General features: G+C 55.2%; 1 protein-coding gene across 5 annotated transcripts; it reads right to left on the reverse strand.

The window, feature by feature from the left end:
* Positions 1 to 737: 737 nt before the first annotated feature.
* XG (Xg glycoprotein (Xg blood group)) lies at positions 738 to 27,824 on the reverse strand. 5 transcript variants are annotated; one of them, XM_036270385.1, is made up of 11 exons: positions 27,522 to 27,819; positions 23,968 to 24,129; positions 17,454 to 17,492; positions 14,860 to 14,883; positions 12,722 to 12,784; positions 12,027 to 12,089; positions 10,033 to 10,101; positions 9,652 to 9,696; positions 5,852 to 5,887; positions 3,542 to 3,658; positions 1,818 to 1,944 (listed from the first exon to the last, which is right to left on the reverse strand). In XM_036270385.1, exons 1-11 carry the CDS (start codon positions 27,589 to 27,591, stop codon positions 1,928 to 1,930), a joined length of 705 nt encoding a protein of 234 aa, XP_036126278.1. In that variant the 5' UTR covers positions 27,592 to 27,819; the 3' UTR covers positions 1,818 to 1,927. The 5 variants fall into 5 exon arrangements, with proteins under 5 accessions (XP_036126279.1, XP_036126277.1, XP_036126278.1 ...); XM_036270388.1 differs by lacking the exon at positions 3,542 to 3,658 and having other exon boundaries at positions 27,522 to 27,824; XM_036270383.1 differs by lacking the exon at positions 1,818 to 1,944 and having other exon boundaries at positions 2,197 to 3,658; positions 27,522 to 27,817.
* Positions 27,825 to 27,967: the final 143 nt, after the last annotated feature.

Consider the following 27,967-nt stretch of genomic DNA (forward strand, 5'->3'; position numbering starts at 1 on the left):
CTGTCTTCAAACTGCTCAAATCCCATCTAAATCCAGGATGTGGGTGATGAGATTGTGTTCCAAGACATCTCATTGGGATCATTATTTTTCTTTTTGTTTTTGTGTGTTTGGTTTGATTTTTGTGGTTTTAAATATATATATATTTATATATTTATATTTATTTTCTTGATTTGAGAGAGAGAGAGGAAAGGAGAGGAAGAGAGAAACATAGATGAGAGAGAACATTCATTGACTGCCTCCTGCACGCCCCCCACTGGGGATGGGCCCACAACCTGGGCACATGTCCTGACTGGGAATCGAACCAGTGACCTTCTGGTGCAGGGTCGACGCTTAACCCCTGAGCCACACCGGCTGGTCCTTTTCAGTTTGTTTCTTTGTTTTAATTGTAAATTATTTTATAAAAGAAATGTCAGCGATGTCCCCATTCTGAGCATCAGCCCATAACGAAACCTGCCAAAGGTGTCGTAATTTACCATTTTCATTCACCCCGTGTATTAGGGTTGTCTTCACTTATCAACCTCGAGATTTATCACACTTGTTTGCTGTTTTTACTTTTCTTTGCATTTTTATTGAATCGATTAGAGTCTCGTTGTTAATAAAATTACGGCGCTTCAAGTGTACAGTCCTATAATACGTCATTGGTATATTGCATCGGGTGCCCCCCACCCCAAGTCAAGTCTCCTTATATGACCAGGTATGTCCACTTTACCTTCTTCTACCTCCATCATTATATTTAGGTTTGTTGTTTTTTTTAAAGAGAGTTTCTGTTTCCAAGCCTCTCTCTTTGGAGACCTAGCCCACAACCCATATGGAAGCCTACGTATTTGGGATTTGGGGGGGCTCTCCTGAGCAAATCTCCACGGATGTGCCCACTGTTGCTTCTGATATTCGTGGCCACATTGAAAAGTCCTGTAAGTATCATCTCCATCGAGTCCAGCGAGACAGACCTGCCGATATCACCCCGTATGTCCCCTCTAAAATGTTACTAATACGAGCTAACAGCTAATAGGGTTGTTTTGTTTTTGTTTTTTTTGTGTTTTTTTTTTACAGTGGGCGATGTAAGATTTTCTACGCCAGCGCAAAGAAAAAGTATAAATGAAGCAAAGCCATGGCGTCACCTGAACACGGGTACCCACAGAGTATCCAAGACGAAAAATAACACGGAAGGTCTCAGCACCTGCAAAACCGAGAGCTCTGTCCCGTGGTCATTCCCCAACAGACGGGAAAGCGGGGTATTTCACGGGAACACGCACCCCCACACCGCGTCTTCGAGACGGTTTCCCCGTGAGCGGTTTCGCTCTTGGAATCCCACACCCAGGCTGGCGTTGTGCGGATGGGACGAGGTCTGGGTCCCGGGGAGCAGGAGCCGAAGAGGAGGCCGGTTTCTGTCCTCGGTGTTTCCCAACACTCAGTCCAGTTCCCCGCAACGCATTTCCGACCACGGTCCCGCACGTAACCGGACCACGAGGCATTGTGGGCCGACATCCCACCGTGGCTTGTCGGAGACACCAAAGGTACCCTCTGTCTCCCAGAGACGGTGACGTCCCCGCCCAAGATCCAGGGCCACTGCGCTGACACTGCGTTTATCAGAGCGCCCACGAGGCTGAATCCTCGCGCGTAATCGCCGCAGAAGGAGGTAGAGTCACAGCTCAGAACGGATCACAAATCTGTGTCCACGTGAAGGATGCCATGAGCACAGGCCGGCCACCTTGGGGCCCCCCTGGCCAGCTGTGTACGTGACAGGTGGGAACAGCCTGTCCTAGGAAGGGGAGGTTCTGGGTCAGGAGGTTGCACGTCAAACAGGGGAGACAAAAACACGTCCAGGTTTGTGAATGAGGCCGAGAATGAGAGGGGTTCTCCACAGGCGTGGAGGACGGGAGTCTCGTGGGCGTCCTGTTCCCAGCGCGGCGGGTGCACCCGGACAGCCTCAGACGTTCTCCGGTTCTGCAAGAGAAAATGTTCGATGAGAAGGTCACCCCTGAGAAGAAAACCCCAAGAAAGCCGCTTAGATCGATCTCAGACCATGCTGAGCTTCTTGTTTCTTTTCATTGTATTTTTACGGTTTCCTATTTGTGAGGGTTTTTTTTTATTTTAATTTCCTTTATTGATTTTACAGAGAGAGGAAGGGAGAGGGAGAGAGATGGAAACATAGATGAGAGAGAACATGGACGGGCCGCCTCCTGCACGCCCCCCACTGGGGATGGGCCCCCAACCTGGGCCTGCGCCCTGACTGGGAATCGAACCGGCGACCTCTGGGTGCAGGGTCGACGCTCAACCCCTGAGCCGCACCGGCCGCGCTGTTAAGGGTTTTTGAACATATTAAATGAATTGAGGAATTAATTCTATGGCTGAAGTTGGCCTGTGTAATAGTATCATTATTATTATTATTGTTGTTACTATTATTCTGATGTTGCGCTAAATGGAATTTACTTTGATGACGGGGTGGCTGGTGCCCCCTTTCCTACGTTAAGTATCTGGAATGAACACCTCGCTCTCGTCACTGTCTCGGCCCGGACCCCGCGGGCTCTGGGGTGTTTCCAGGCCTCGTCGGGAGATGTGATGGGAAGGGATGCACCGTGTGTCTCCAAGAAAGGAAGGTGCTTTTCCCTGAATCCTGCCTGCCCTGCGCGCTCAGGGTCGTGCAGACCGAGGCTCGCCCCGCGGGGATGGGTCAGGACCCCCACCCACCAGGACGCGGAGGCCATGGGCAGGGTTTAGCCTTTTGAAATGACACCAATTCTTGAAAAAAAACGACCCCAAAACCATTGGCCTGGGTCTCTGTTTCAAGTCCTTGTCCACCGACCCACAGGAGGTGTGGGGTGGGGGCCCCATCAAACCCCAGAGGGATTCAGACACGCGTGGTCTCAGACCCCGACCTGCCGAGACCCCAAGGTAAAATCTGAATTATTTGTAACAAAACTTCCCTCGTCCCCCTGCGTCCCGATTTAAGGGGTGCCTTCAGGGCACTCGGTGATCAGCAGCTGCAACTTTTTCTCCCTAAGACAGCTCACCGGGGGGTAGTCCTCCAAACCAGGGAGCCCGGACCCCAAATGAAACCAGAAAGCCCCCCCCGATGACGCCCATTCCCCCAAATCCGTGCACAGCCCCGGAATTCCACAGGCAGGCGTCCAATTCCGGTCCCACCCCAACACTTCTCCAGACTCGCCTGGGATTCAAATTTCACGGAAAAACAAAACCGCACCCCGAGAGCTGAACACCCCCCAGCCCCAAGCCCTGCCCCAGCCCCGGTGTACAATGAACCGGTTGAGGGGGGTCATTTGAGTTTTTCGGCAGTTCCACCGAATCTCGCCGGTCGGGGAGCCGTTTGGAGATGGGATGAGGCGGAGGGGGTTTCTCTGTGCACCCCGGGGACCGGTTTCTGCCCGTGTCTGCGGGTCGAACCCCACATTGAAATCTCCTGCCTACGGAAGACGGTTCCCGCGGCACGGAGCCAGAAATACTGCTGTTTGCGGAAGACGCCAGCGATGTTTTTCTCCGGTTTCGCCCACAGCGACGGAAAAACAAAGTGAAGGGAACTTGCCGTTGGGTCGGAAGCCGTTTCTCCTCCGGTGCTGTTGGCAGTACCGGACGGCGTAGCCGGCCACGGCCACCACCACTACCGACACAATGGGAGACACGATTTTCGTGACCAGGTTGCCTGCAGGAGTCGAGGGGAAGAGCAAGGTGGTCAAAAAAGCAAACCAACATGGCCCGCAGGAGCGCAAATGACCTCTCTGCCTTGGCTACGCGCCACCGGACCAGCCACGGGGGGACAGGCGATCGCAACAAGACGCCTTAGAAAGTGACCCTGCGAGGAGCTAGCCGACCAGTCTCGCCCCATCTGCACGTTCAAAGGTGGGCACCGCGGACGCCGGTGATGTGGTTTTGTTTGTTTCATCGGAGGGATTTGCACCTTTTTGGACGAAGGCAACGTTGAGCGTTAGGGGCCCCAGAACACTGCGCCCAAAGCCTGCCGCAAAGTTTGGGGACCTTGGAGAGATGGGGAACAATCCCCTTCCCCAGGGAAAACTCCTGTCTCCTTCATTAAAAAATAATCATCATATAAATGGACCCCTTGGAAATGGAGCTGAGCTGCCTGCCCGAGGAGCCACCTCCCACATCGGATGCCTCAAACTTCTGGACGTTACGACAGACAAAGTGACCTCTGCCTGGGGCCTGGGCTCCCTGGGGTCCCCAAGCGCCGTCTGCAGAGATGACGGGGAGCAGGTCTGAGGACGACGGGACGGGGACCCCAGGATGGAGGATGAAACGCCTTGTTCGGAGTCCGCGCCTCGGGGTCCTGGTATCTGCACCCGGAGCAACGCCTTCCTGCGGGGACGTCCCTGTCCCGTCCTGTCTCCCAGACGCCCATCGCCTGTCTCCCCATCGCAACCCCGGCTGGGCCCCGCCTGCTGCCCACAGCTGTCCTTCCCGACCCCAGAGACACGCTGCCGCCTGTCACCTCGAACAGCCTTTGATTTTCAGCTGAGCGCCATCTAGGCTACCACCCTGTCCCGTGTCTGCCTGGGTCAAGCAGCTGCGGTGTGGCCGGCGGCGGATCGATGGCCACTCCACCGAGGAGGTCCCGGGTTGCCTGGTGCCCAGGTCTCATCGTCATCCGGTCACAACACTCCCCCTTCAGTGTCCTGCTTTCTGCAATGTCCCTGGGTAGCATCTCCCCACCCAGAGGTGTGGCCAGGTCTCCGTCCTGGGACTCTGGACTCAGCCAGAACCCGGAACAAACCCAGCGGTCCGGGTTCCCAGCCCAGGTGCCCTTCCCTCCGTTCCCAGATGCCGTGCCCACCGCCTTGGGAACACGCCTGGCCTGGCCCCTTGGAGGGGGCGGGGGACCTGGTTTTAGTCCATTTGCCACCTCCTATCGTCACGGTCCTGAGACACGGGGGTCGTTTTCAGCCGGTAGGGTTTGGGGTGTTGTGTTCACAGCAGAGCTCACGAATGCACCCTTTCCCCTCGGCTGTCCGGGCAGATGGATGTCATCCGTGCTGATCAGCAAACACGAACCTGTCGGTGCCGACCGGTTCCTTCCATGTCTGCTGCTGCTGTTCCCTAATTTCCCTCACCGTCCCCTCCACTCTGGGGACCCCCTGCGTCTCATCCCTGGTCTCCTTCACCCTTGGGAGCCTGCGTGTGATTCATTGTTTTCCCCCTTTGTATTTTATCCTCACTGAGGACACTGTTGCATTTATCTTCCCTGCGCGGGAACCGAACCCGGGACTCTCTGGTCCGCAGGCCGAGGCCCTCCCCGCCGAGCCACACCGGCCAGGGCTGTGATTTAGTCTTTACAAAAAATTGCCCTGGCCGGGTCAGCTCAGTGATGAAAGCACCAGCCCCCCAGGACCTAAGGCTCGTGGGTTCAGTTCCTGGTCAAGGGCACGTACCTGGGTCGCATGTTCCAGCCCCTGCCCCGGCCGGGGTCGTGTGGGAGGCAACGCATACATGTGTCTCTCTCCCATCATGTTTCTCTCTCTTCCTTTCTCCCTCCTGCTCTGTGTGAGGATGGAGGCAAAAATGTCTTCGGGTGAGGATACAAAAAAGGAAGAAAAAAACAAGATGCCGTTGTGACCCCAGGGTACTCCCCAAACCCTATCTGCACCCTCACAGCCTGAGGCACCTCAGTCCAGACTGAGGACCCGGCTCCGCCTCTCCTCCTCCGAGCTGCATGCACCTGACCCCACCCCGAAGGGCAGGTGCTTCCCTGCAGAGAAAGTCTGGACGTGCCCTTTGCACGCCCTGGGGGGACGAGACTGCAGGCCTGTGCCGACCTGCCCCAGGCAGACCGGCACGACCAGGGCCTCCTGAGACCGGGGTGGGGGCTGGACGCATGGATTACCGTCGCTGTCGCCGTAGGTGGTGTGTCCACTGCCATCTGTAAAGGAGAACACAGAGTCACAGGAGCGCTCGGGGAGCGGGGGGCGCCCTCGCTGGCCGGCCCTGTGGAGATGCTGCGGATGCCACCGGGAGCAAGTGGACAAGAGTCTGTGTCCTCACGACGCTCACTGTCCCGAGGGGAGGGGACGGGCCGTCAGCACATGGAACTCGGGTGTGGACAGGACATCCCTCGGGGAGGGCCGGATGGGGCGGGAAGGGACAGGGAGAGACAGCTTCCGGCTCAGGGACCACGCACATGAGCTCAGACGTGGAACACACACATGTGCCCATGCACACACCCTTGTGCACACATGTACACAGACATGCATGTACATGCAAACACACACACACGACTGCACATGGCATGTCTCCTCCCTGTGCAGCACACGTGAACACATGTGCTCTTCAATGTCATGTGTGAACTTGCACGTGCCACATGCACCAGCACACACATGCACGCACATGTGAAAATCTACACAATGCGCGGGTACACACATGAGCGTGCAACTGTATGCACACACACCCATGACCACACATGCACACTCATGAACATGCACGCTCACACATGCACGTGGATGTACCCATGTCTGTGCATGCACACGGCACACGAATTGCACACACGTGGGTGCATTCACCCACAATAACAGCTCTGAGCAGACCTGAGTGCCTTTGAGAAACTAAGGTCTCATCTCCAGGGAAACATGAGGGACCCGGGTGGTCACTTAAGAGCATGCAGGAGCCCGGCCGGTGGGGCTCAGTGGCTGAGCATCGACCCTGCACCAAGAGGTTGCCAGTTCGATTCCCACGGATCCCCAGGCCCGATCCCCAGTGGGGGGCGTGCAGGAGGCGGCCGGTTGATGTTCTCTCTCATCGATGTTTCTATCTCTCTCTCCCTCCCCTTCCTCTCTCTCTAACATGAATAAAGGGGAAAAAATTAAATAAAAAAAAAGAGCATGCAGAACAGACGCTGAAGCTTCCCCCCAGCACCCTCGGGGTGCATGCTCCCGGGAGGGTCCCCCCACCAGCTTTCCCGAAACCCTTCCTTTACCATAATCATATTGACCGAACGGCCCTCCTCCTGCAGGACAGAAAGATCATGTGAAGTGGGGGGCCAGGCCCGAGGGGTGTCCCAGAGGAAGCCAGGACACCCCGAGCTGGGAGAAGCTGCAGAGCCCTCAGAGGGGGGCACGGTCCCCCCACACAGCCGTGGCCGGGTGTTCTGCTAACACCTGCACACCCCGGGCGGACCTGCAGGGCCCAGGGTGGGGTGACTCAGCTGCGTGCAAATTCGCTTTCCGCGCTCTGAGCGGTCGGCGGGAAGAAAACACTTTTCACACCGTCATTCCGAAACCTAACAGACACCGCGGCACGTTGTCCTGATGTCCGGAGCGCGGCGGGGGAACCCCGGTTTGAGATTTGTTTAAAAAAACAAACTGCTCTGTGCTCAGCGTCGCCCGTGTCCTCACGTGGTCGTCCCTGTGTCTGGCATCGCCGTGGCTGATGGGGGCGTTCACGCACCCCGAAGGGCCGTTTACTACACGGCCTCGTCAACGTGGGGGATGGACGTTTCGGGGCTGAATTGGGTCCGTTTCAAAATTTGCAACGTCTGGGTTCTGACCCAGCAGCTCACAATAGAACTGACATGGGAGACAGGTCTGTGAAGAGGTGATTTAGGTAAAACGGGGTCCCTGGGTGGCCCTGACCCCACAGGACTGGGGTCCTCATAAGAAGAGGAGGTGAGGACACAGATCGCACAGGGGCGACCCCGTGAGGACACGGAGCAGACGGCCGTCCACACGCCCCGGAGAGAGGCCTCCGCAGCCACCAGCCTGCCCACAGCTGGGTCTCGGACTCCAGCCTCCGGGACGGGGAGAAATAAACGTCTGTTGTTGACGCCGCCCCGTCTGGTCCTTTATTTTCTCCGCCCGGGCGGAGTAGGTTTGTATCAGAGACACCGGGCCGTTCAGAGCAGCTACTAAGAAAACGACTGAAACACTGTCTGCGCGACCCCAGGGAGGACAGACCTGGGCAGCCGTGACCAGCGGGCGGGCGTCCGGCAACGGGAGGGCACCCGCCAAGCACATCCGGCCACTGGCAGCGCGACGCTGCCCTGCCCGGAACATGGGGGCCGAAGTCACTGGGGACCCCCATTCTCTCTAGCTCCGGGCCAGACGGCAGCCCCAGGACCGAGCGTCATCTTGAGGGCGGAGCTTTTATCCATAAGGGGCTGGTCCCCAAGAAACGGTGCCACGTGGTGAGGGACCTAATGTCCCTGGAAAACGACGTAGGAGCTCAGGACCCCATGGGGTGAGAACTTTCTTTTTATCCTCACCTGGGGACACTGTGTGTTTATCTTCAGACAGAGCGGGAGGGAGAGAGGGAGAGAGACATCGATGTGAGAGAGACACACCGAGTGGCTGCCACCCGCACGACCCAACCGGGGCCGGGGACACACTGCAACCGAGGTGCATGCCCTTAGCGGGGGCCGAACCCGGGTCTCTCTGGACCGCAGGCTGACGCTCTAACCGCTGAGCCACACCGGCCAGGCCCTTTCTTTCTAACGTAAGAAGCTGGCAGAGAGGAACACAGTTTGCGGACGTCCGGTTGCAAGGGCAGGACCTGCGGGGTCCGTGCACAGAGAGGCTTGGTTTTTCGGGGCTGCGGGGAAGTTGGGTGTCTGAGGATGAAACGCTCCGTGTATTTGGGTCAACGCTGAATGTGTTTGCCCGATGATTTCATAGGAGCAGGGTGACTAAGTATCACGTCCGCACGTTCCGTTTAAAGCAGGTCGCTCCTGCCCTGGCCGGTTTGGCTCAGCGGTTAGAGCGTCGGCCTGCGGTCCGGAGAGACCCGGGTTCGGTTCCCGCTAAGGGCACGGACCTCGGTTGCGTTTGTCCCCGGCCCTGGTTGGGGTCGTGCGGGTGGCAGCCACTCGATGTGTCCCTTTCACATCGATGTTTCTCTCTCTGTCTCTCCCTCCCGCTCTATCTGAAGATAGATGCAAAGAAAAAAAAAATGTCCTTGGGTGAAGATAAAAAAAATAAATAAAACCAATGCAAAAACTACCCTCGCGTGACGATGAGCAAACAATAAAAATAATGCATAATAAATAAATACCTGTCAAATAAAAGTCGCAAAGAGAGTCGATTTTCCCAGCCCTCAGCACACACACACAGAAACACACACACACACACGTGTACCCCAGTGAGGTATTGGGTGTTCCCTAGACCTGGGGGGCGATCGTCCGCCCATCTGTGCCGATATCGAGTCGGCATGTTGCACCCCAAAAGCAGAGCCGTGTGCTCATGCAAAGTGTCTGCAGCCTTTTCCTTCCTCAGCTGGGCCATGTCACCCCGCATCGTCCCTCACAGAAGCAGAGGACGTCTGAGCACCTGGGGGTGCCCAGACGACTTTGGGGGGAGGGCCCCTGCTGCTCCTGTGGGGCGCACCTCCCAGTCTCCCCCCACAAAGGTGCTTCTCGTCCTTTGACGTCGATGAGCCGCCTGGCAGACAACGCGGCATCTGTGACAGGGTCTCGGTTCCCTCCCTCCCGACAGGGACCTGCGAGCCCTCGTCCCCCGAGCTCAGACCGAGGAGCAGAGGGTCGGAGAACACGGGGTTCAGAAGGCCCTCGCCGGCCGGTCGGTCGTCGGGACCCAGGACCCCAGGGAGGAGCGGTGGTGGGGAACCCACAGGGGAGCCCTGAATCTACTCCGCAGCCCCCCGCCCCGCCCCCCACGCGCGGGGGCCCCGGAGCTGTACCGTGGGATCCGTAGCCGTCATGACCGGGGTTGTAGCCGCCGCCGCCTGCAGGAGGGAAGAAGCCGTTGAGCATTTCACCTGCAGACGGTGGCTTCCAGCAGGCGTCCTGTGGGGCGTGGGCAACGGTGCCCCAGCCCAGGCGTCACCCCTACTACGGCCCCACAGGGTGGCCAGGCCATCGGGGGGACATTCAAGGGAGCCACCCACATCATGGTGCAAAAACACCTCTCCCGCCGGGGCCCTGAGGAAATCTCTGACTTCAGCGAACCCTCCTGCACCCTGGCTTCTAGCCCAATGCAGACAGGGGAGCACCCCAAAGCCCCAAACGGGAGGGAGATGCGGCTCCCGACACCCTCCGGTCCCCAAGAAGCCCGCACGCACCTGCCGGCGGCCTGGGCCGGGGCTGGGGCGGGTAGCGGCCGTCGTCCAGGTCCCGGTCACTGATGTAACCTGCGGGGAAAAGACAAGACATTCCCCAAAGGCTCCCCAGACAGCCCCGTGCCACCAGCTTCCGGGACCGACGCTCGGGCAGGTGACCAGAGACAGGCTCCTTCCCGGCGCCCTGGCCGGGGGGCGGCCGGGTCTCGGACACGGACGTGGCCCGGGCATCAGACGGGCAGGAGGGAGGCAGACTCCAGCACACTGTCCACTTGGACCTAACAGGGTGTCTCGGACCCTAGCGATTTGATGTCCGGTGTCAGAAGGGAATCGGGGAGACTCCCTGTCACCCAAGCAACCAGTCACCCCGCATATCTTAGCCTGTCCCTGCACCCCGCACCAGCACCCATCCCCACGCCGTCCAGTGAGGCGGCTCTTGCATTTTTATGGGGGTGGGGGTGTCTCTGTCCTGAGCGTGTCCCGCGTGGTTAATCCACCTCTTTCGAGAGAGATTGTGGGGGCTCAGCAACGGGACCCCCCCAAGGGCTCCTGTAAACAGAAGCCAAACTCAGGTGCACACCTGCCGAGCCCACAGGGTGCTGCGGTCAGTGAGACGCCGCAGACGGAGACAGACCAGCACCCTGTGGCATCTAACAAATAAAATCCAGGCAGAAGTAAAACAGAAACAGGCTCAGAGATGCAGGGAGCGGACTGGGGGTTGCCAGGTGGGAGGGGGTTTGGGGGGCTGGGTAGAAAAGGGGAAGGGGCCCTGGCTGGTGTGGCTCAGCGGTCAGAGCGTCGGCCGGCGGACCAATGAGTCCCGGGTGCGGTTCCAGCCAAGGGCATGGACCTCGGTTGCAGTGGGTCCCCGGCCCTGGTCGGGGTCGTGCGGGAGGCAACCAGTCGATGTGTCTCTCTCTCCCTTTCTCTCCCTGACTCTACGTGAAGATAAATAGAAAAATTTCCTCAGGTGAGGCTCAAACAATGAGGGGAGGGGTGGATTGAGACGCACAAATCACGAGTTTCAAATAAGCATGCGGTGGACAACACAGCAGGCGAAATCCAGTGACTGATATTTGGGTAATTATGTATGCGGCCAGGTGGGCACTGGGAATATCGGGGATCCCTTTGTACGGCACACACATGTCTAACCCCCCAGCCTGAGCACAGCTGTACTTTAATAATAATAATTTTTTTTTTTATCCTCACCCGAGGACATTTTTCCATTTTTTGTTCAGAGTGGGGGGGAGGGGGGGAGAGAGAGAGAGAGAGAGGAAGAGAGAGAGAGAGAAATATCGATGTGAAAGGGACACATCGAGTGGCTGCCACCCGCACAACCAACCCGGGCCGGGGACAAACTGCAACCGAGGTCCATGCCCTTAGCGGGAACCGAACCCGGATCTCTCTGGACCGCAGGCCGACGCTCCAACCGCTGAGCCAAACGGGCCAGGGCATAATAATAATAATTTTAAAAATTAAACTTAATCAACAAAACACACAAAAAATCAAAGGCCAACCCAGGGGGGCCCTTCTTCCCAAGACCATGAAGCATCTTTGGAGCGAAATGCATTTTGCAGGCCTTTTAACGCAAAAGCAAAGAACATGCGTGTTCTGCCCGGCCGGTGTGGCTCCGTGGCTGAGCGTCGACCCTGCACCACGAGGTTACGGGTTCGACTCCCGGTCAGGGCACGTGCCCAGGTCGTGGGCCCGATCCCCAGTGGGGTGTGTGCAGGGGGCGGCCCGTCGATGTTCCCTCTCATCCATGTTTCCATCTCTCTCTCCCTTCCTCTCTCTAAAATCAATAAACAAAAAAAAGAACATTTAAAACGAACACGTTTTCTGTCTGTGCACCCCCAGATCGGGCAGGGGCAGCCTGCACCCCTTGCAGAAGAAAATGTGAGCGTAACAACGTATTCCTTCGCAGCCGCCAGGACAGAACCCCAAGAGGATGCATCGTACCCAACGCTCTGCAATGCGCCCAGAAGCCCGGCTCTTACCTCCACCCTCAGGGTAGCCAGGCTGCGGCCGAGGGGGCACGGGCTTCGGCCGGGGGTAGATGTCTGTTGGAAAACACCAGAGTGGTTTTAGGACCGTGCAGGACGTCCTTCCGCCATGAGCCGCTCACCCCGTCCATAAGACCCTCTCGTCGCGTTAAAAATCGGGTATTTAAAATCTCCCTACATAAAGCCTCCAAACCACGAGCCCAGGACCTCCTCGCCGGGCCCGCTCGCCACGATGCCCCCGGCTTCCCAAAATGGACACGGGACATGCCCAGCTGCTAACGGTTCGAGCGCCTTGGGGCGCCCACCGGTGCAAGGCTGGTTTCTCAAAGCCGGGGGCCGGTACGAAGGGGACAGATTTCCGACTTTGCGCGTACGCACTGCCTCACGGGGACCCGGCATCGGTGCAAAGCAGCCCGCCAAAGGGTGGGCCCTGCGGCCTCGTGAGAAATCAATGCCAACATCAGGCGGGGTTCTGTGGGCACCCCGTCATCTCTGGGTGTCAGCAGCGCAGACCGAGCAACCTAACTGCGGTCGACGGCACCTCCTCGCTCCCCGCTATCCGAGCAGCTGCCCGCCTGGGGGTCAGGGGTACCCTGATTTCGGACGCAGCCCGAGGTCGGCTGCTGGGAAGCCAAGTGCCCCGTCCCCCAAACCCGTCCAGAAATGAGCCTGGGCCAGGGCGGTCTTACTTCCCCCGCTGTCGGGACTTCCGGGCTGAGGGGGGTACGGCGGCTTCGGCTTCGGGTAGACGTCTGCAGGGGAGAAGACAGTGTGTCTTTAGACCAGAGACAAACACAGCTCAGAACCGACACTTGGGAAACACATGCACACACACTCAACACCGTCTGTGTTCTAGACGCTCGACGTCGTGGCGAGAATAACAAATTCTCTGATGTGCGCGTGTGTTTCGTTGGTTAAAAATTAGGTTTTTACGGATTTTAGACAGAGAGGAAGAGAGAGATGGAAACATCAATGTGAGAGAGAAACACCGATCGGCCGCCTCCTGCAGGCCCCCCACGGGGGATCGAGCCTGCAACCCGGACACGTGCCCTGGCCGGGAATCGAACCCGGACCTCTCAGTCCATGGACGACGCTCCACCCACGGAGCCACACCGGCCGGACTCGGATCGTTTTTTAATCGACGTCAACATCGTCCTCTTGGTAAACCTGCTCTGACTCGGGTCGCTTCTCTCCCGGTTGGGATTGAACCGCTTGTGATGTTTTTATGGAGACGTCAGCCACTTGGAACGTTCTGTGAGCATCAGGGGTACAGCGTCGCGATTGACTCTCTGTATCTGTTTGGGCAGGATCTGCATGGTGGGCGGGGTGAACATCTGTCCCCACAGATACCAACAGACTGTTCCTTCCTGCAATGCGACCTTTTCAGAGAATCTATGTCTCTGAAGAAAACGAAATGATCACCTTGAACGCATGTGCACCCCTAGATTCCTTGCAGCATTATTTGCAACAGCAAAGATACGGGAGCAGCCCGATCCATAGGCAAATGGACCGAGAAGTCGGGGCACGTATACAGAATGGAATATTACTCTGAAGAAAAAGAAGAAGAAGAAGAAGAAGGAGAAGGAGAAGGAGAAGGAGAAGGAGAAGGAGAAGGAGAAGGAGAAGGAGAAGGAGAAGGAGAAGGAGAAGGAGAAGGAGAAGGAGAAGGAGAAGAAGAAGAAGAAGAAGAAGGAGAAGGAGAAGGAGAAGGAGAAGGAGAAGGAGAAGGAGAAGGAGAAGGAGAAGGAGGAGAAGAAGGAGAAGAAGAACTTGCAATTTGAGAGAACACGGTTTGGTCTAGACTCAGCGGTTCTCAACCTGTCGGTCGCCACCCCTTTGGGGGTCAAACGACCCTTTCACAGGGGTCGCCTAAGACCATCAGAAAACATCTATTTTCGATGGTCTTAGGAACCGGGACACTGCTCCGCTGTCCGTCTCCAGGCGGGTCCCCCCACACGCAGATGCGCCCACAGACCACAGGAGGAGTTGTAGTCAAGGGTGCAGCCTTGGGAAGGTGGGGAACCCCTGGAGAGGGTTGTATGCTGAGTGAGATGCATCAGACAAAGCAGGACAAATGCCGTAGGATCTCCGATTCCTTCTGACTGAAGTGACTACGGGTATCTCTTCCAGCAAGGCCCCGGAGCGGTCTAGGTTCACGTCCTGCCAAGTCGGGCTCACCGAGAGACGAGACCACCGCTTAAAATTTTCTGGAAGGGAACTTCGATTCTGGACCTGTTCTATAAATGAAACCCCACAGCATTTGTCCTTCTGCGTCTGGCTTATTTCACTCTGCATCACGTCCTCGAGGTCCATCCACGCTGGGGCCTGTCGAAGCTTCGCTCCTTTTCATGGCTGCGTAATATTCCACCGCGTGGATGGCCGCTTGGGCTGCCTCCATCTTTTCAGCTACTGCGAATGGCGCCGCTATAGGCACATCCACACATTTTCGTCGAAGTCCCCGTCTTGGGTTCTTGGGGCTGTGTACCCAGAAGTAAAATTCTGGGAGCATAGGACAACCCCAGGCGGACATGTTTAAAGAACGTCTGGGCTCTTTTCCAAAGTAGCCGCCCCATTTTATACTCCCCCCAGCAATGCACTCGGGGACCCATTTCTCCCATCTCCGCCGACACCTGTTATCTCTCACGTTTTCACACCTGCTTTACCAACAGCAAAGGATTTCCTTCTCAGTGTGATTTGCCGTCCAATGCACATCCCCTGTGACTAGGATTCGTGCTCACACCCACCACGACCCGACCAGCATCCCCGCGCACCCCTGCCGGCACCCCAGCTCGGGGGGCAGCCTCAGGCCGGCCCAGCCATCGCTCACCTGAGCCTGGTTTCTTGGTGGGTTCTGTGAAGAAAGAGAAAACACATTCAGTAAGTCAAGGGAAGAACTGTCCGTACCTTTTAAGAAATGAAGAAGGGAAGGCACTAAACATCACGTGATAGAAACACAAACTTCAATGTGTCTTTGGGGGTGGGGTGCATAGAAGACAGGCTTACAATGCAGCCACACCTGCGTGTTCTGGAGCTGTGGGGGTGTGGGGTGCGGGCCCAGGTTAACGGGGTGGTCGGCTCGGCTCATTCGGAAGTGTGTTTAAGCAAAGGGTGTCGGGGGGGAGGGAGTAGCCTTGTGGACACTTGATGGAGGGTCAGCTTAGCTGAGAACATCCAGGGCAGGTGGGTGTGCCCCGTGCATCCGCCAGGGGTCGGTGGGCCCACAACAAAGAACCGCAGAAGCGAAGTAAAATAGGGAAGAGGCTTCGGCTCCCAGAACAGTGCTTGTCTCCCGTTCTTTGGTGTGTGCGTTGTTTTATTCATTCGACAAACACTGACTGAGTTCCCGTTGGTGACAGGGAGTCACCGGAGACCTCCACAGTCCTGCAAGTTGCTGACACCTGGGGGTCAGCCCTCCCGTAGGTGGACTTCACGTGAATACAGCTTGGGCTGCGGAGCATGGCCACCGGGCGGTGTGAGCCTGGCTGTGGATTGTGGGCGGGACGACAGGGCCAAGACGAAGAAGTTTGGGGGTGCTGCTCTCAGGACTGGGACACCATGGATGGGGGCCCTGACCACAGAGGGAACTGGTTTTGGAAGCCCTCTCTGCACTGAGCGTCTTGTGTTCAAGGTCCGTCCATGGGGTCGCCCATCAGATTCTCCCTCCTTTTTCTTGGCTGCATAATATTCCACGGCATGCATGGACCCCATTCTGCTGACCCACTTCCAGTTGATTGTTTTCTATCTCAAACAGGTTTCCTTTGAGGATCTGGGTCAGGATTCCTGCACACTGGTGTCTTTTCTGTGGGTTTGACCCCAGAGAACAGACTCGGAGAGAGAAGCAGATGGTGAGCTAAGACGAAACTGGGGAGCTCTGTGGGAGCCAGACACCCTTCAGGGGAACGCACAGGTCCGTGCAGGATGCCAGCCACATTTCCAGGTTGATATACGTGTGTCACTGGGAACACGCATGTCACGTGTGTCCTTCAGAGTGGCACACGTCTTGTTCATGGCATGTCCGTTTACATACCTGTGCCTAACGAGCAGATCATGCTACCGTTTATCCAGGTCGTCAGAATGTGCCTTCTCATTTTCGATGTCATGCGTTTCTCCAGGAAGTTCTTGTTCGATGAGCTGCTTGCAACTGTTTTTTATTTTATTTTTAATTCTGGCAAAATTGGCATCGCATCAAATTATCCATTTGTAAGTGAACAGTTCAGGAGTATCAAGTACATTTTTCTGTGTGGAGTGATTTTGTAGATCCAGGATGTTGTTGTGTCCCCAAAAGAGACCCGTGGTGCCCCATTCCTCATTTTCTCCTCCCCCCAGCCCTTGGAGATGACTGATCTTCTTCCTGTCTCTGTGGATTTGGCTGTTTGGGACATTTTTTATTCAATTCTGTCTGGCTTCTCTCACCAAGCATCATGTGTTCACACTGTAGCCTGTGCGAGAATGTGACTCTTTTTCCTGGCTGTGTAATATTCCACCGTGTGCATCCCCTGTGCCTGTTCACCCTTTCATCCATGGATGGGCACCGGGGTTGCTTCCACCATCCGGTTCTGCCTCAGCCCACAACCTGGCCGTCGTGGAGAGCGGCAGGGCCTCCTTCTTTAGCCGTCCAATCGTCTCTTGCGGACCCCACAGACCGAATTTGGGGGGACATCCTCCAACTGCTTGGTTTACTTCCATCGTCATCACACAGCCATCCAGACCAGGCAGCCCTGAGCCTGAGGCGTCCCCGCGATTTCGTCGCTGGTGCGAGTCTCCCCGTTTCTCTGTCGTGCGGACATGAACCTCGTATCTGCTTCTCTGCGGTTACGATGCGCAAAAGCCTCAGCGGCGGGCGGAAATCAGGGGGTACGTGCTGGTATCCCTCCGGGGTCTGAGGTCTGGTCCTCACTTCCCTTTCAACTTCCTGCAACCCCACCTGCGTTCCTGTGAGCGACCAGAGATCACTCCCTCAGCCAGAAGCGGGGACTCTCCCCGAGCCGACGACCACTTTCTGGTTTTCTCTCAAGAGGACATCTCGGTTCCCCGGGGCCGGTGAGCCCCACCTTTTCTCTCTCTCCCCACCGGGTCTGAACACCCCTGTTGCTGAGGGGGACGGTGCACCCCACTCCCTGGGCAACAGGACTCGCTGGAGGAGAGAAGCCTCCCACCCGGTGGGGGGAGCCGAGCTGGGTCTCACAGTGTCACCGCCTCGGGACCTGAGAACCGACATTTCGCAAACCAACGGCCAGTGCCCAGACCACACACATCCTTGGCTGAGCCCCGTTCCCAGGCCCGGCGGCCTCACGGGGAACACAGCCATCTCAGTGCCGGGGGTTCTGCAGCCCACCCCCCACCCCTGATTCTCCCCAACTCAAGCTGCTGCCGGACCCGTCCGCTGCCCAAGCAGAGCCCCCGGAGAGCGTGGGCGCTTACCTGGGTCGAGAGCGTCGGCCAAATCAAAGTCGCCTTGACCTGTGGGGAGCACAGGGGACACGATCACATCAGGGTGCTGGGGTTGCTCTAGGGCCCCCGCCCAGGACGCTGCATTTCCAGGAGCATCAGAACTCACACCGGGACCCTCCCTCCGGCGACCCCCGAAGTCTGGGGGAGACTCGATGTGGGCAGAAGGTGATGTCTACATCCTGGGTCTCCCGGCCTGTGCCGGGATGTGCCCACCAGGAGGAAGCTCTGGTGGTCCAGTGTGGGGTCAGCAAACCCTCGGGCATAGTCCCAGCCGGGATGGCCCGTGGGGGGCTCTGGAGCTCCGGCTGAGGGACCTCGGACCCCAGCACAGGTGCATCGCCCGGCAGGAGCCGCCTATCCAGATCAGCCACAGCCGTTGGACGGCCAGGGAAACTGAGGCCAGAAGGTAGGGCCCAGGCTGAAGGCCAGGAGCTGATACAACGATAGAGCCAGCGCAGAAAGCCGTGTCTCACTCTGGGGGTCCCCCAGACGCCCCTCTGCTCTGCAGGGTCTGAGCTGCTCTGGCCTCTGCTTCGTCCTTCTCTGGGGAGCTCCCCAGCCCCTCCTCGCTGCCTTGGTCACCATGGTCCAGGGCTGGGGGTCAGGAGACGGCGTCAGCCACCTGGATTCCTGAGACACCGACTTTCCAGGGCGACCAGCGGGGTGCGGCTGACCTCGGTCCCACTCAGAGGGGCAGGGTGCCGAGGCGACCCAACCGCATTGACAGGATTTCAGTCGCTCGTCTCATCAGCTGGACCTGCTTTGGAGGAGGCTGGGCCGTCCCAGGCATGTCACAAACCGATACCTGCCTATCGCCCCAGGGCTGTGCGCTGGCCACGCCCCTGGGCCCAGATAATCCAAGGCCTGTGTGTTATCTGGCCTCCCCGGGCCTCTCCAAAATGCCCTGCCGAGCATGCTGGGAGGTACCCCAGGGTTATCGCACAGGGGCCGCCTGCAAAGAGCGAGGCCTGTGGATTCACGGGGCTCTGGGACCCCTGAGCGTCAGCCCCGACCTGCAGACGGGTCCCGCTTGGCTGCCCAACAAGCACTCTGGGTCCCCTTTCCGGCTGCCTCCTTGGGTCCCCAGGTGCTTGGGGTGCCTCCTGGGGGCAGGCAGGCAGGGGAGGGCCCCGCAGGGAGCCGCCCCTGGTGGGCGTCTGTGTTGCTCAGCAGGGAGGCTCATGTGAGGCTGACTCACGCCTGTGGGGCGGGGCGGTTCCAACACCTCCTTGCGTAACCCAGAGGACTCGGGCCAGTAGCAGGCACCAGGCAGGAAGTCCGTCCCCTCCTGCAGGCCGACGGGATTCCCACCGCTAGCTGGTCCTGCCTTGTGGGGGTCCCTGTGTCTGGGAGATCAGTCGGGGAGATGATGCTCATTCTGGGGGCTCCATCCTGGGGAAACGGGGGGCCTCACTCAGAAGGCCATAACGTCGCTGACCCACATTTTCCACTCCGAGCTGCACAGCGGGCGTGGATTGTAAAACCATGGCTCTCTTTTTGCTTAGCCAGCACCAGGACTTAATCAAACCCACCTGCCCGAGTCCACAAAGAAGACAGAGCAGCCAGCACGGGGAGCCCCGTGCCAACCTCCCGGTGAGACGCCAAACCACGTTATCCTTGCATGTCTCACGAGCCCTCCTCTGAGATAGCATCACTGCGCGGCGATTGTTTGCCAGGCCGTATCCCGGACCCTACGTGCAGCTCAGGGCCTGGAAGTCTGAACGCCGAGAACCCTGGATCAAATCCTGAGAACATCGTCGGCGATGGCCTGGGAGGAAAATGGACTTGCTCCTCCCTCAGCAGAGGACTGTGATCAATATTCAATACGTTGGTATAAATAGAACGCCCATGGCGTTCTGAACTTACACGGATCTCGGGGAGTATTGCAGAGAGCCCTGAAGCTCACTGCGTCCATCGAAAAACAAACGAGCAAATCCATGGTGGGCTTTTATCCCAGGCAACGTGGGAACGGGGTTAAAATGGTCAGCGGCTGGGTAGGAGGTTCGCATTATGCAGAACACCTTCTCTTCCCTCAAAAGAAAGGGGAAAAAAAGCTATTTTTGCCCTGGCTGGGGAGGCTCAGTGGCTGAGCATCGTCCCCAAACCATGCACCAAAAGGTCACCAGTTAGATGCCCAATCAGACCACAAACCCAGGTCAGGGTGCATAGGGGAGGCACCCAATCCGTTTCCCCCTCATATCAACGTTTCTATCTCTCTCTTTCTCCTTCTTTCCTCTCTCTCTAAAATCAATAAAAACATTTTTTTTTTTTCAAAAAAAGAACGATGATTTTAAAATGTTTTGAAAAAGCGATTCTTGGGACCTATCAGAGAAAACGACCCTGAAAAACGCTCGAAGGAATTCTGTCGTCTCTGTGCACCAAACACAGGCCACAGACCTGTCCGCGGTTCACCGTCCATCCTGGTGAGGCTGACTCTCAGGGGTTCCACGGAGCTCCCCCCCCCCTGGATTTCTCAAGGGTGCACGCAGAACCCCAAGTCTGTGTGACGAGTGGCAACGTCGCAAAGACCAGACCTGTTGTTGCGACAACCACACTTGTATCGATGGTTAACAGTAGCTGGCTAAGGCAGGACCCCAGAAACCAAAAACAAAGTCCCTCCCAGATCCCAGAAACCACTGAATTCTTGGCTCTGCATCTAAAGGAGAAAGGGAGCCCCAGGCAAACTCTTAGATAAGGAAAACAGGTGCTCCGGTTTTATTATTCGTTCAGGGACAACTGTCCTTTGTCACAATTCTTTCTTATTTCTTCTTGTTCTTCTTGTTCTTGTTCGTGTTCTTCTTTCTCTTCTTCTTCTTCTTTCTCTTCTTCTTCTTCTTCTTCTTCCTCGTCCTCGTCTTCGTCTTCATCTTCTTCTTGTTGTTGTTCTTCTTCTTTCTCTTCTTATTCTTCTTCTTTTTCCTCTTCTTTCTCTTCTTGTTTCTTCTTCTTCTTCTTCTTTGTCTTCATCTTCGTCTTCATCTTCTTGTTCTTTCTCTTCTTCTTTGTCATCTTCTTCTTCTTCTTTCTCTTCTTGTTTCTTCTTCTTCTTCTTCTTCTTCTTCTTTGTCTTCATCTTCGTCTTCATCTTCTTCTTGTTCTTTCTCTTCTTCTTTGTCATCTTCTTCTTCTTTCTCTTCTTCTTCTTATTCTTTTTCTTCTTCTTCTTTGTCTTTGTCTTCATCTTCATTTTCTTCTTGTTCTTTCTCTTCTTCTTGTTCTTTCTCTTCTTCTTCTTCATCATCTTCTTATTCTTTCTCTTCTTCTTCTTTTTCTTCTTCTTCTTCTTGTTCTTCTTCTTCTTCTTCTTTGTCTTCTTCTTCGTCTTCTTCTTTGTCGTTGTTGTTGTTCTTCATCTTCTTCCTCTTCTTGTTTTTCTTCTTCTTGTTCTTGTTGTTGTTTTCTTCTCCTTCTTCTTCTTCTCGTTCTCCTTCACCTTCTCCTTCTCTTCCTCCTCCTCTTCATCTTCCCTCTCCTCCTCTTTCTTTTTTTCACAGAATTCACCTTTCTATTGAACCCACGACAGAAGAGATTCACTCGGAAACAGCTCAGCCCGTGTCATCGTGCTTTCTGTGCACGGGCCTTTACTTCTCTCCGCTGCTGGGTGGGGTCATCAAAACCGAACCTCCAGGGGCCAGCTGCCAACCTCTGTGAGCTTTAAGTCCACGTGTCCCTCTTGTCCTCGAGGAATTCCACAGAAGAAACAGAGACTCCCTCATTGTGACTTCTCTCGGGCCAATCGTTAGGTTCTTCTTTGACTCTGGCTCAATAATTAAGTATATTCAGGAAGCATTTGAAGTCGCTCTTCCCCAGGACAGCATGACTCACAGAGAAGCTGTAGCATCTGCCAAACTCAGCAGTTTGGGTTTGAGAGAAACCAGGAGGCCAGCAGGGGGCAGTGTTTCCGTCGGCGTGTGTGTGTTGTCCTCTCCGGTGGGGCTTCAGCCTCCCTCCACAGAACAGCCCTGCGACTCAATCTTTTTTGCTCTCTTGTTCTTCATGAGGTTTTCATTTCCAGGGGGACAGTAGATATTCTGAAACGTCTACACCTCCGCATGGATGTCCAGGGAATGCAGGGTTGACACTGTCCCCAGGGGCTGCAGATCCTCCCGGGAGCTGAGCAGATACTGGGGTGCATGGCTGCTTCCTGGGGCTCAGGAATCCTCCCGCCTTCAGCAAACTTCAGACAGCAGCTGGGCGTCTCCCGAGAAGGTCAACCAGTTGCCCCGGGTCCAGGTGTCTCAAGAGTCTTGTCAGGACATGGGAGAGCCAAGTTCTCTGCATGCAGATGTCCCAGAAAGACAAGTATGCAGTCTCAAAGGACTGAGAAAGGCCCGGACATCATCAAAGGCAAGACATCTGCTGGGAAACGTAGACATGAAGACAACGCTGATGAGCATGCAATGAGGAGTTGTTGGATGGTGTGTCCGAAAGCAGATTTTCCAGATCCCTCAGGACATGGGTGACACTCAGACCCTGTCACCGGTGGCCTGCTTGGGCCAGACAGGTGGCTTCTCCAGTAGCATCTTTGCAGGACAAGAACATTGTATGAACTTGCTGGGTCTATCAAAATACCATAGATGGGAGCCTTCAACAAAGGACATTTATTGTCTGGAGGCTGAAAGTCCAAGATCAGAGGGTCCATGGAGCTGGCTCTTCCAGAGGTTTCTCCTTGGCGTGTGGATGGCCGTCTGCTCCCTGTGTCCTCACATGGTCATCTCTCTTTGTGGGTCAGTGTCCACATCTCCTCTTCTTAGAAGGACCCCAGTCCTGTTGGCTCAAGACCCACCCTGATGACCTCATTCTACTTTAATCACCTCATTAAAGACCCATCTCCAAATACAGTTCTATTCTGAGGTCCTGGGGGTGAAGGTGTTACCGTACGAATGGGGGGTACACAGTTCGGTTTATAACAGAGCTAAACACAAGAAGTTGTTCAACCCCCATGGAGATACCAGTTGAACAGCCTGACAGAGGACAGCAGAGGCAGCCACCCTGCCCTGAGACAGGGATGAAAAGGAGGAGCTCAATGGCTGACTGTTTGAAGACAGGCCACCACCTGGGCCCTGACTGCCCTCACCGGTCCCATCAGCCTCGGGGCTTCTGCCGCGGAGCCTCTCAGTCCCTCAGACCGATGTACTAATTATCCTGAAATCTGGCCTCCTGCACATCTGGCTCAGCAGGTCTAGCTGAAGTTGCCTGACCCAGAGTATGTGGGTGCTCCTGGTCGGGGACCCCACTTTGGACGTTCCTGGTGTGAACAGGAATGCTGTCCAGTTGACCAGACCTCCCAGGGTCCAGGAGGTCCTCACCAGCACAAGAATCACAGCCTTGGTTATAAAGGGGTGCCGTGAAGACCCCCAGGCTGCTTCTCCACACGGACAGGAGGGAGGGTGACCTTGAACCTGCCATGGGGACCTCCAGGAATGGAGCCCATGAATATTCAACTCCATGTTGGTTGGGTTTCTTCAGAGCCATGCGTCAAGTCATCCGAGGAAACACCAAGAGAAGGAATGTCTGAGCTCCATTGTTCCCTGAATGCCCGTCATGCACTGGTCTTGAGGAGGGACTTCTCTGCTCTGTTGCTAAAAGATTCCAGGTACAGGTAGGATGTGAGTGAACCTAGGAACTTACCGCCTCCCAAGACCACCCTAAAGGTAGCGAAGTTGGCCTCATCTTCACCTGGAGCCTAAGAATCTAGCAGAGGAGCATTTTATCATCTCAGGTGGGGTGTTAGATGCAGACAGGACCCCCCAATCTGCAGAGAGTCAGCCAAACCAGCTGGACTGTTGTGGAAGCCCTCTGTGGGCTCGAGGAAGGGGCAGGAGTCCAGGACTCTACATTTCTACCCTGTTCCCCAGCAATCATGATGCCCAGCAACCTAGCTCAGCTTCCTCCTTGGAAGTATCAACATTTTGTCTGCATCATGGTTTACTGTTATCCCAAGGATAACAAAAAATAGAATGGGAAGAAGACATTTTCTTAAAAAAAAAAAAAAAAAAGCTCAGGAGGCATTCATATAATTTAAGAGAATGTTCTTTCGTTTGCATTGAAAAAAATAAAAATTCTTGAGAATGATTTGCTCAGGGTTGCCCAGAGAAAGCCACCTGATTGAACCCCTCCCTCTGAATTCACTCTTCACGAAGAGCAAAGCACTTAGCAACCATCCAAACTTGGTTCTCAAGGACCTTAGCGATTTCTACAGAAACTGTGTCTACCGAAAAGGACACCCCTTCAAGGGCTCAGCTCATGGTGACAGGAAAATTTCGCAGCCAAATGACTAAATAATAATGCATTTACCCCACTTCAACCAACAGCAGTAAACATGGAAATATGTCTGAGGACACAGACACGTGGGACTGGAGGGTGTTAAGAGGCACCTTGGGCCCCTCCTTCGAATCATCTACAGAGCTGGCCTCTCGGATGGTTGGGGCTGAAGGATGAAGACATAATAAATGGTGAATTGTATGTGTCACTGTGGCCACACCTGAGTGCCAAGAAGTTGGGTTTAACGCCAAGTTAGGTGTCACTCTGAAGGTATTTTGTTGACAGAATTTTTGTCCACCATCACTCAATGACCCATAGAGCAGATTATCACTGATAATGGGCCTCATCTGTTGAAGGTCTTCAAAGCAAAGACTGAGGTCACCTAGAGAGGAAAGAATTCTGACTCAAGGGGGCAAGGTCAAATCCTGCCTGAGTCCCTAGCCAGGACCACAACTTTTGGATTTGCTAGCCCCATTATCTTGTAAGCCAAATTCTTAAAATAAATTTTACTTTCTAGATAGATAGATGATAGATGATGACAGATAGATAGATAGATAGATAGATAGATATAGATAGATAGATGAAGATAGATAGATACATGATAGATATGCATAGATGAAGATAGTTAAATGATAGATAGATACATAGATAGATACATAGATGGATGATAGATAGACAGATAGACATAGAAACATAGATGAAAAATACGATAGATAGATAAATAGATAGATAGATACATAGATAGATGATAGATAGATACATAGATACATAGATAGATGGATGATAGATAGACCGATAGATATAGAAACATAGATGAAAAATACAATAGATAGATAGATGATAGATAGATAGAGAAACATAGATAGATAGATAGATAGATAGATAGATAGATAGATAGATGATAGAGGATGGATAGATGATAGATCACAGACAGGTGATAGATCATTGATAGATAAAAATAAATAGATAAAAGATACAGATAAACGATAGATAAAGAGTTGACAGGTAGGTAGACACATGAGATACATAGGTAGATAATTGATAGATCATAGATTATCGATCATAGATGATTGATACATCACAGATCGATGAGAGAGATGACACAGTTTCTCATACTAAGGCAGGGTTTCTGCACCCCAGCACCCGTGACATCCAGGGGTAGGTCATTCCCTGATGTGGGGGCCTGTCCTGTGCCTCACGGGGCATCAAGCAGCACCCCTGGCCTCCACCCATCTGATAAGAGCAGCCCCCTGCTCCCAGCTGTGACAACCAAAACTGATTCCGGGTATTGCCAAGTGTCCGCTGGGGACCAAGTCTCCCCCAATAGCAAATGGCTGCCTGGGACAGTTACACCTGGAGGTGACACCTCTGGCCTGCCCACGTTGGGTGACGCACGGCTGGATGGGGACCCCGAGAGCAGCCACCTTCTGTGTCTGGAATCCCTGAGACACTGCCCACAGTAAACCAGATGGCTGGACACTCACATTTCATGTTTCAGAATCACCCAGGGTGCTCCTTCAAAGCCAGGTTCCCCAGTTCCTCGGGGCCCCACCCACCCACGGAATGACATTCTCAAGGAGTGAGGACTTGCAGGTGCCTTTGAACCAGCTCCTTCCCAGCTGACTCCTGTGCAGATGAAGCTTTGAACATCCTCGCCCTAAATAACTGGGCAGCCTCAGCCCCACAGACGGGCCTGGTGACAATACGCAGATTACATGACCCATTTTGGGGGCGACTTCCACACCCATCCATTGGTTAGATCAAAGTTCTGGTCGCGGATCCATGAGGAAGGAAGCAGACTGGAAATACGCTGACTGAGACTGTGGGATGGGGCCAGCCTGGGTGTTGTCCCATAGTCTCTCGAGGTCTGGCTGGTTGCCTTGGACAACCATGGCAACCTCGTTAAATTCTCGTTTCCAGGGCCAAAATCCACCCCAGCTGAATGTAGCCAGCACCAGACAATAGCTAGCACACACTGACTGACCTTTACTCCGCAGAAGCACTGTGGGTCGGGGACACCGACCCCAGCCCCTGTAACTCTCAACTCTCCCCGAACTTAACTCCTCGTAGCTTCCTGTTGACCCATCACACACTCTGTTCGTGAATACAAACCTGGGTGTTAATATATCCTAGGCCGTATTCTTGCAATAAAGCAAGGGCCGTTAAGAAAATCGTAACACAGCATCCTCAGAATGCCAAAGCTTAGAGACAAAGGGAGACTCTTAAAAGCAGCAAGAGAAAAGCAATTTATTACCTACAAAGGAGGTCCCGTAAGACTGTCGGCTGATTTCTCAAAAGAAACTCTGCAGGCCAGAAGGGAGCGGCAAGAAATATTCAGAGCGCTGAAAAGCAACGACCTACAACCAAGAGGACTCTATCCTGCAAAGCTGTCATTTAGCATCGATGGCCATATCGAGAGTTTCCCAGACGAGAAAAAGCTAATGGAGTTCATCCCCACCAAACCAGTATAATATGAAATGCTGAAGGGTCTTCCTGAAGGTCAAGAAGAACAAAAATATGAATAATAAAATGGCAATAAATACATCCCTATCAACAATGGAATCTACAGACACAATGAGCCAGCAGAACAGAAACAGACTCACGGATACAGAGAACATTTTGTGGGTCTCCAGACAGAAGGGGGTTGGGAGGATGGGGGGAAAAGATGAAGGAATTAAGACGTACACATTGGTTGTTAGACTGATGAGCCTCAAAGGGAAGGGGGGCAGGGGAATGGGAACAAATAAACCAGGGAATTTCTATGCATATATGCACAACCAGTGGACACAGACGACAGTGTGTGTGGAGAGGAGCAGAAAGAAGGGGTCAATGGTGGAAAAGCTGGGGAACCTCTGTAATACTTTCAAAATTCAGGAACGAGCATTTGCCTGAGGACAATGGACGTTATCAGAGGCTCTGGGTGACAATCCTGCGGTCCATGCACCAGGGTCCTTATTACGCCTGGTGTCCCTAAATAACCAAGACTTTCTCCTTCTGCGAGCAGGAAACAGGACAAACAGGAAATGTCACGACAGAGCCCAACGTGGGGATCCAATCGTTCAATTCCTCACCGACCCGAGGGCTCCAAGTCAGCCTGCACCCCTGTGTCTCAGAGCCCTGGAATCGGAATATTCCAAGAACCCCAAACGGCTCTCCGGTGGCTTCTCAAATCCTACAAAACCACACGGGTTTCTTATAGTTCACAAACCGGGTGCCCAAGGTCCGCAGCCACCCAAAACCCTGGCGCCCCGGATACAAAACACCCACCCAGTCCGCGGGCCTTGCCCTTTGGGTGGTAAACAACTGGGGTGTTTTAAATTCCCACCCAGGAGGGACGGCATGGAGCGAGGAACTTAAAATTCTGCTTAGAGACTGTCTCCCGAGCAAACCCGGCCTGAGGGACACAGTCTCCCCGCTCCCCCCCCCCAAAGAAGCTGCGTTTCCCCTGCAGATACCATCCAGGGTAACAAGTAAAATCGGCAAGAGGACATTTTAAAACGCCAGCCTCCTGCCTCCTTCCCAAAGGCCCGAGACACACCCTAGAGCAAACCAGAAAGTCAGCCTTGGCGACACGCAGAAGCAGTGGGTGAGCCAGGCCCGGCCCCCTTTGTCCTTCGGGTTTGTGGACCCCGCCGTCCGTCCCCTCTCAGACACCTTTCTCCGTCTCCTTTCCGGGGGGGACCAGCCATTTCCGAGGCGCCCTTGGACGGAGATGTGGACGCAACTGAGACAAACCCGCGCGCACAGCCCCCGAGCGCGGCCGGCGCCTCTCACCTCGGACGTGGGTCAGGAAGCACAGGACCGCGACCCACAGGAGCCCCCGCCAGCCGGCCGCGGCTTCCATGGGGGACAGCGCCTCGGCCGCCGTGCACCGGCCCCGGGATCCCTGCGCTGGGCCACCGCCCCGAAGGAGCCGCCGACTCCGCGCCGGGAGGAAGGAAGGGCGCACGACGCGGCTCCGGCGCAAAGCGTGAGCCCAACGGCAGGCCCGCTGCGGGGGCGCAACGGCCTCCGCCCAGGTCCCCAAGCCCGGAGCCAGCGACGCCGCGGATACGCGTGCACAGGCCCCACGGCCCGAGACCGCCGCCGAGCCTCCCAGGTCCAGCCTCGGGTGGCGGGGCGCAGCCCAGAGCCGCGCACCAATGGGCGCGCTGGGGCGGGCGCGGGCCCGCCTCTCCGTGGCTCAGCGCAAGTGGGGGTGTTGGGGCGGGGATGGGGGT

Source organism: Molossus molossus, unplaced genomic scaffold (assembly GCF_014108415.1).
Source record: "Molossus molossus isolate mMolMol1 unplaced genomic scaffold, mMolMol1.p scaffold_m16_p_2, whole genome shotgun sequence".
Lineage (NCBI taxonomy): Eukaryota > Metazoa > Chordata > Mammalia > Chiroptera > Molossidae > Molossus > Molossus molossus.

Coding starts and splice junctions, on each gene's coding strand:
- XG (XM_036270383.1), bottom strand. CDS start 27,591: ATGGAAGCCGCGGCCGGCTGGCGGGGGCTCCTGTGGGTCGCGGTCCTG. Junction 17,493..23,967: donor CCCAACTTCTTGGCACTCAG/GTGTGGCCACAG, acceptor TGCTCCCCACAG/GTCAAGGCGACTTTGATTTG. Junction 9,697..10,032: donor CCGGCCCAGGCCGCCGGCAG/GTGCGTGCGGGC, acceptor TCCCTCCTGCAG/GCGGCGGCGGCTACAACCCC.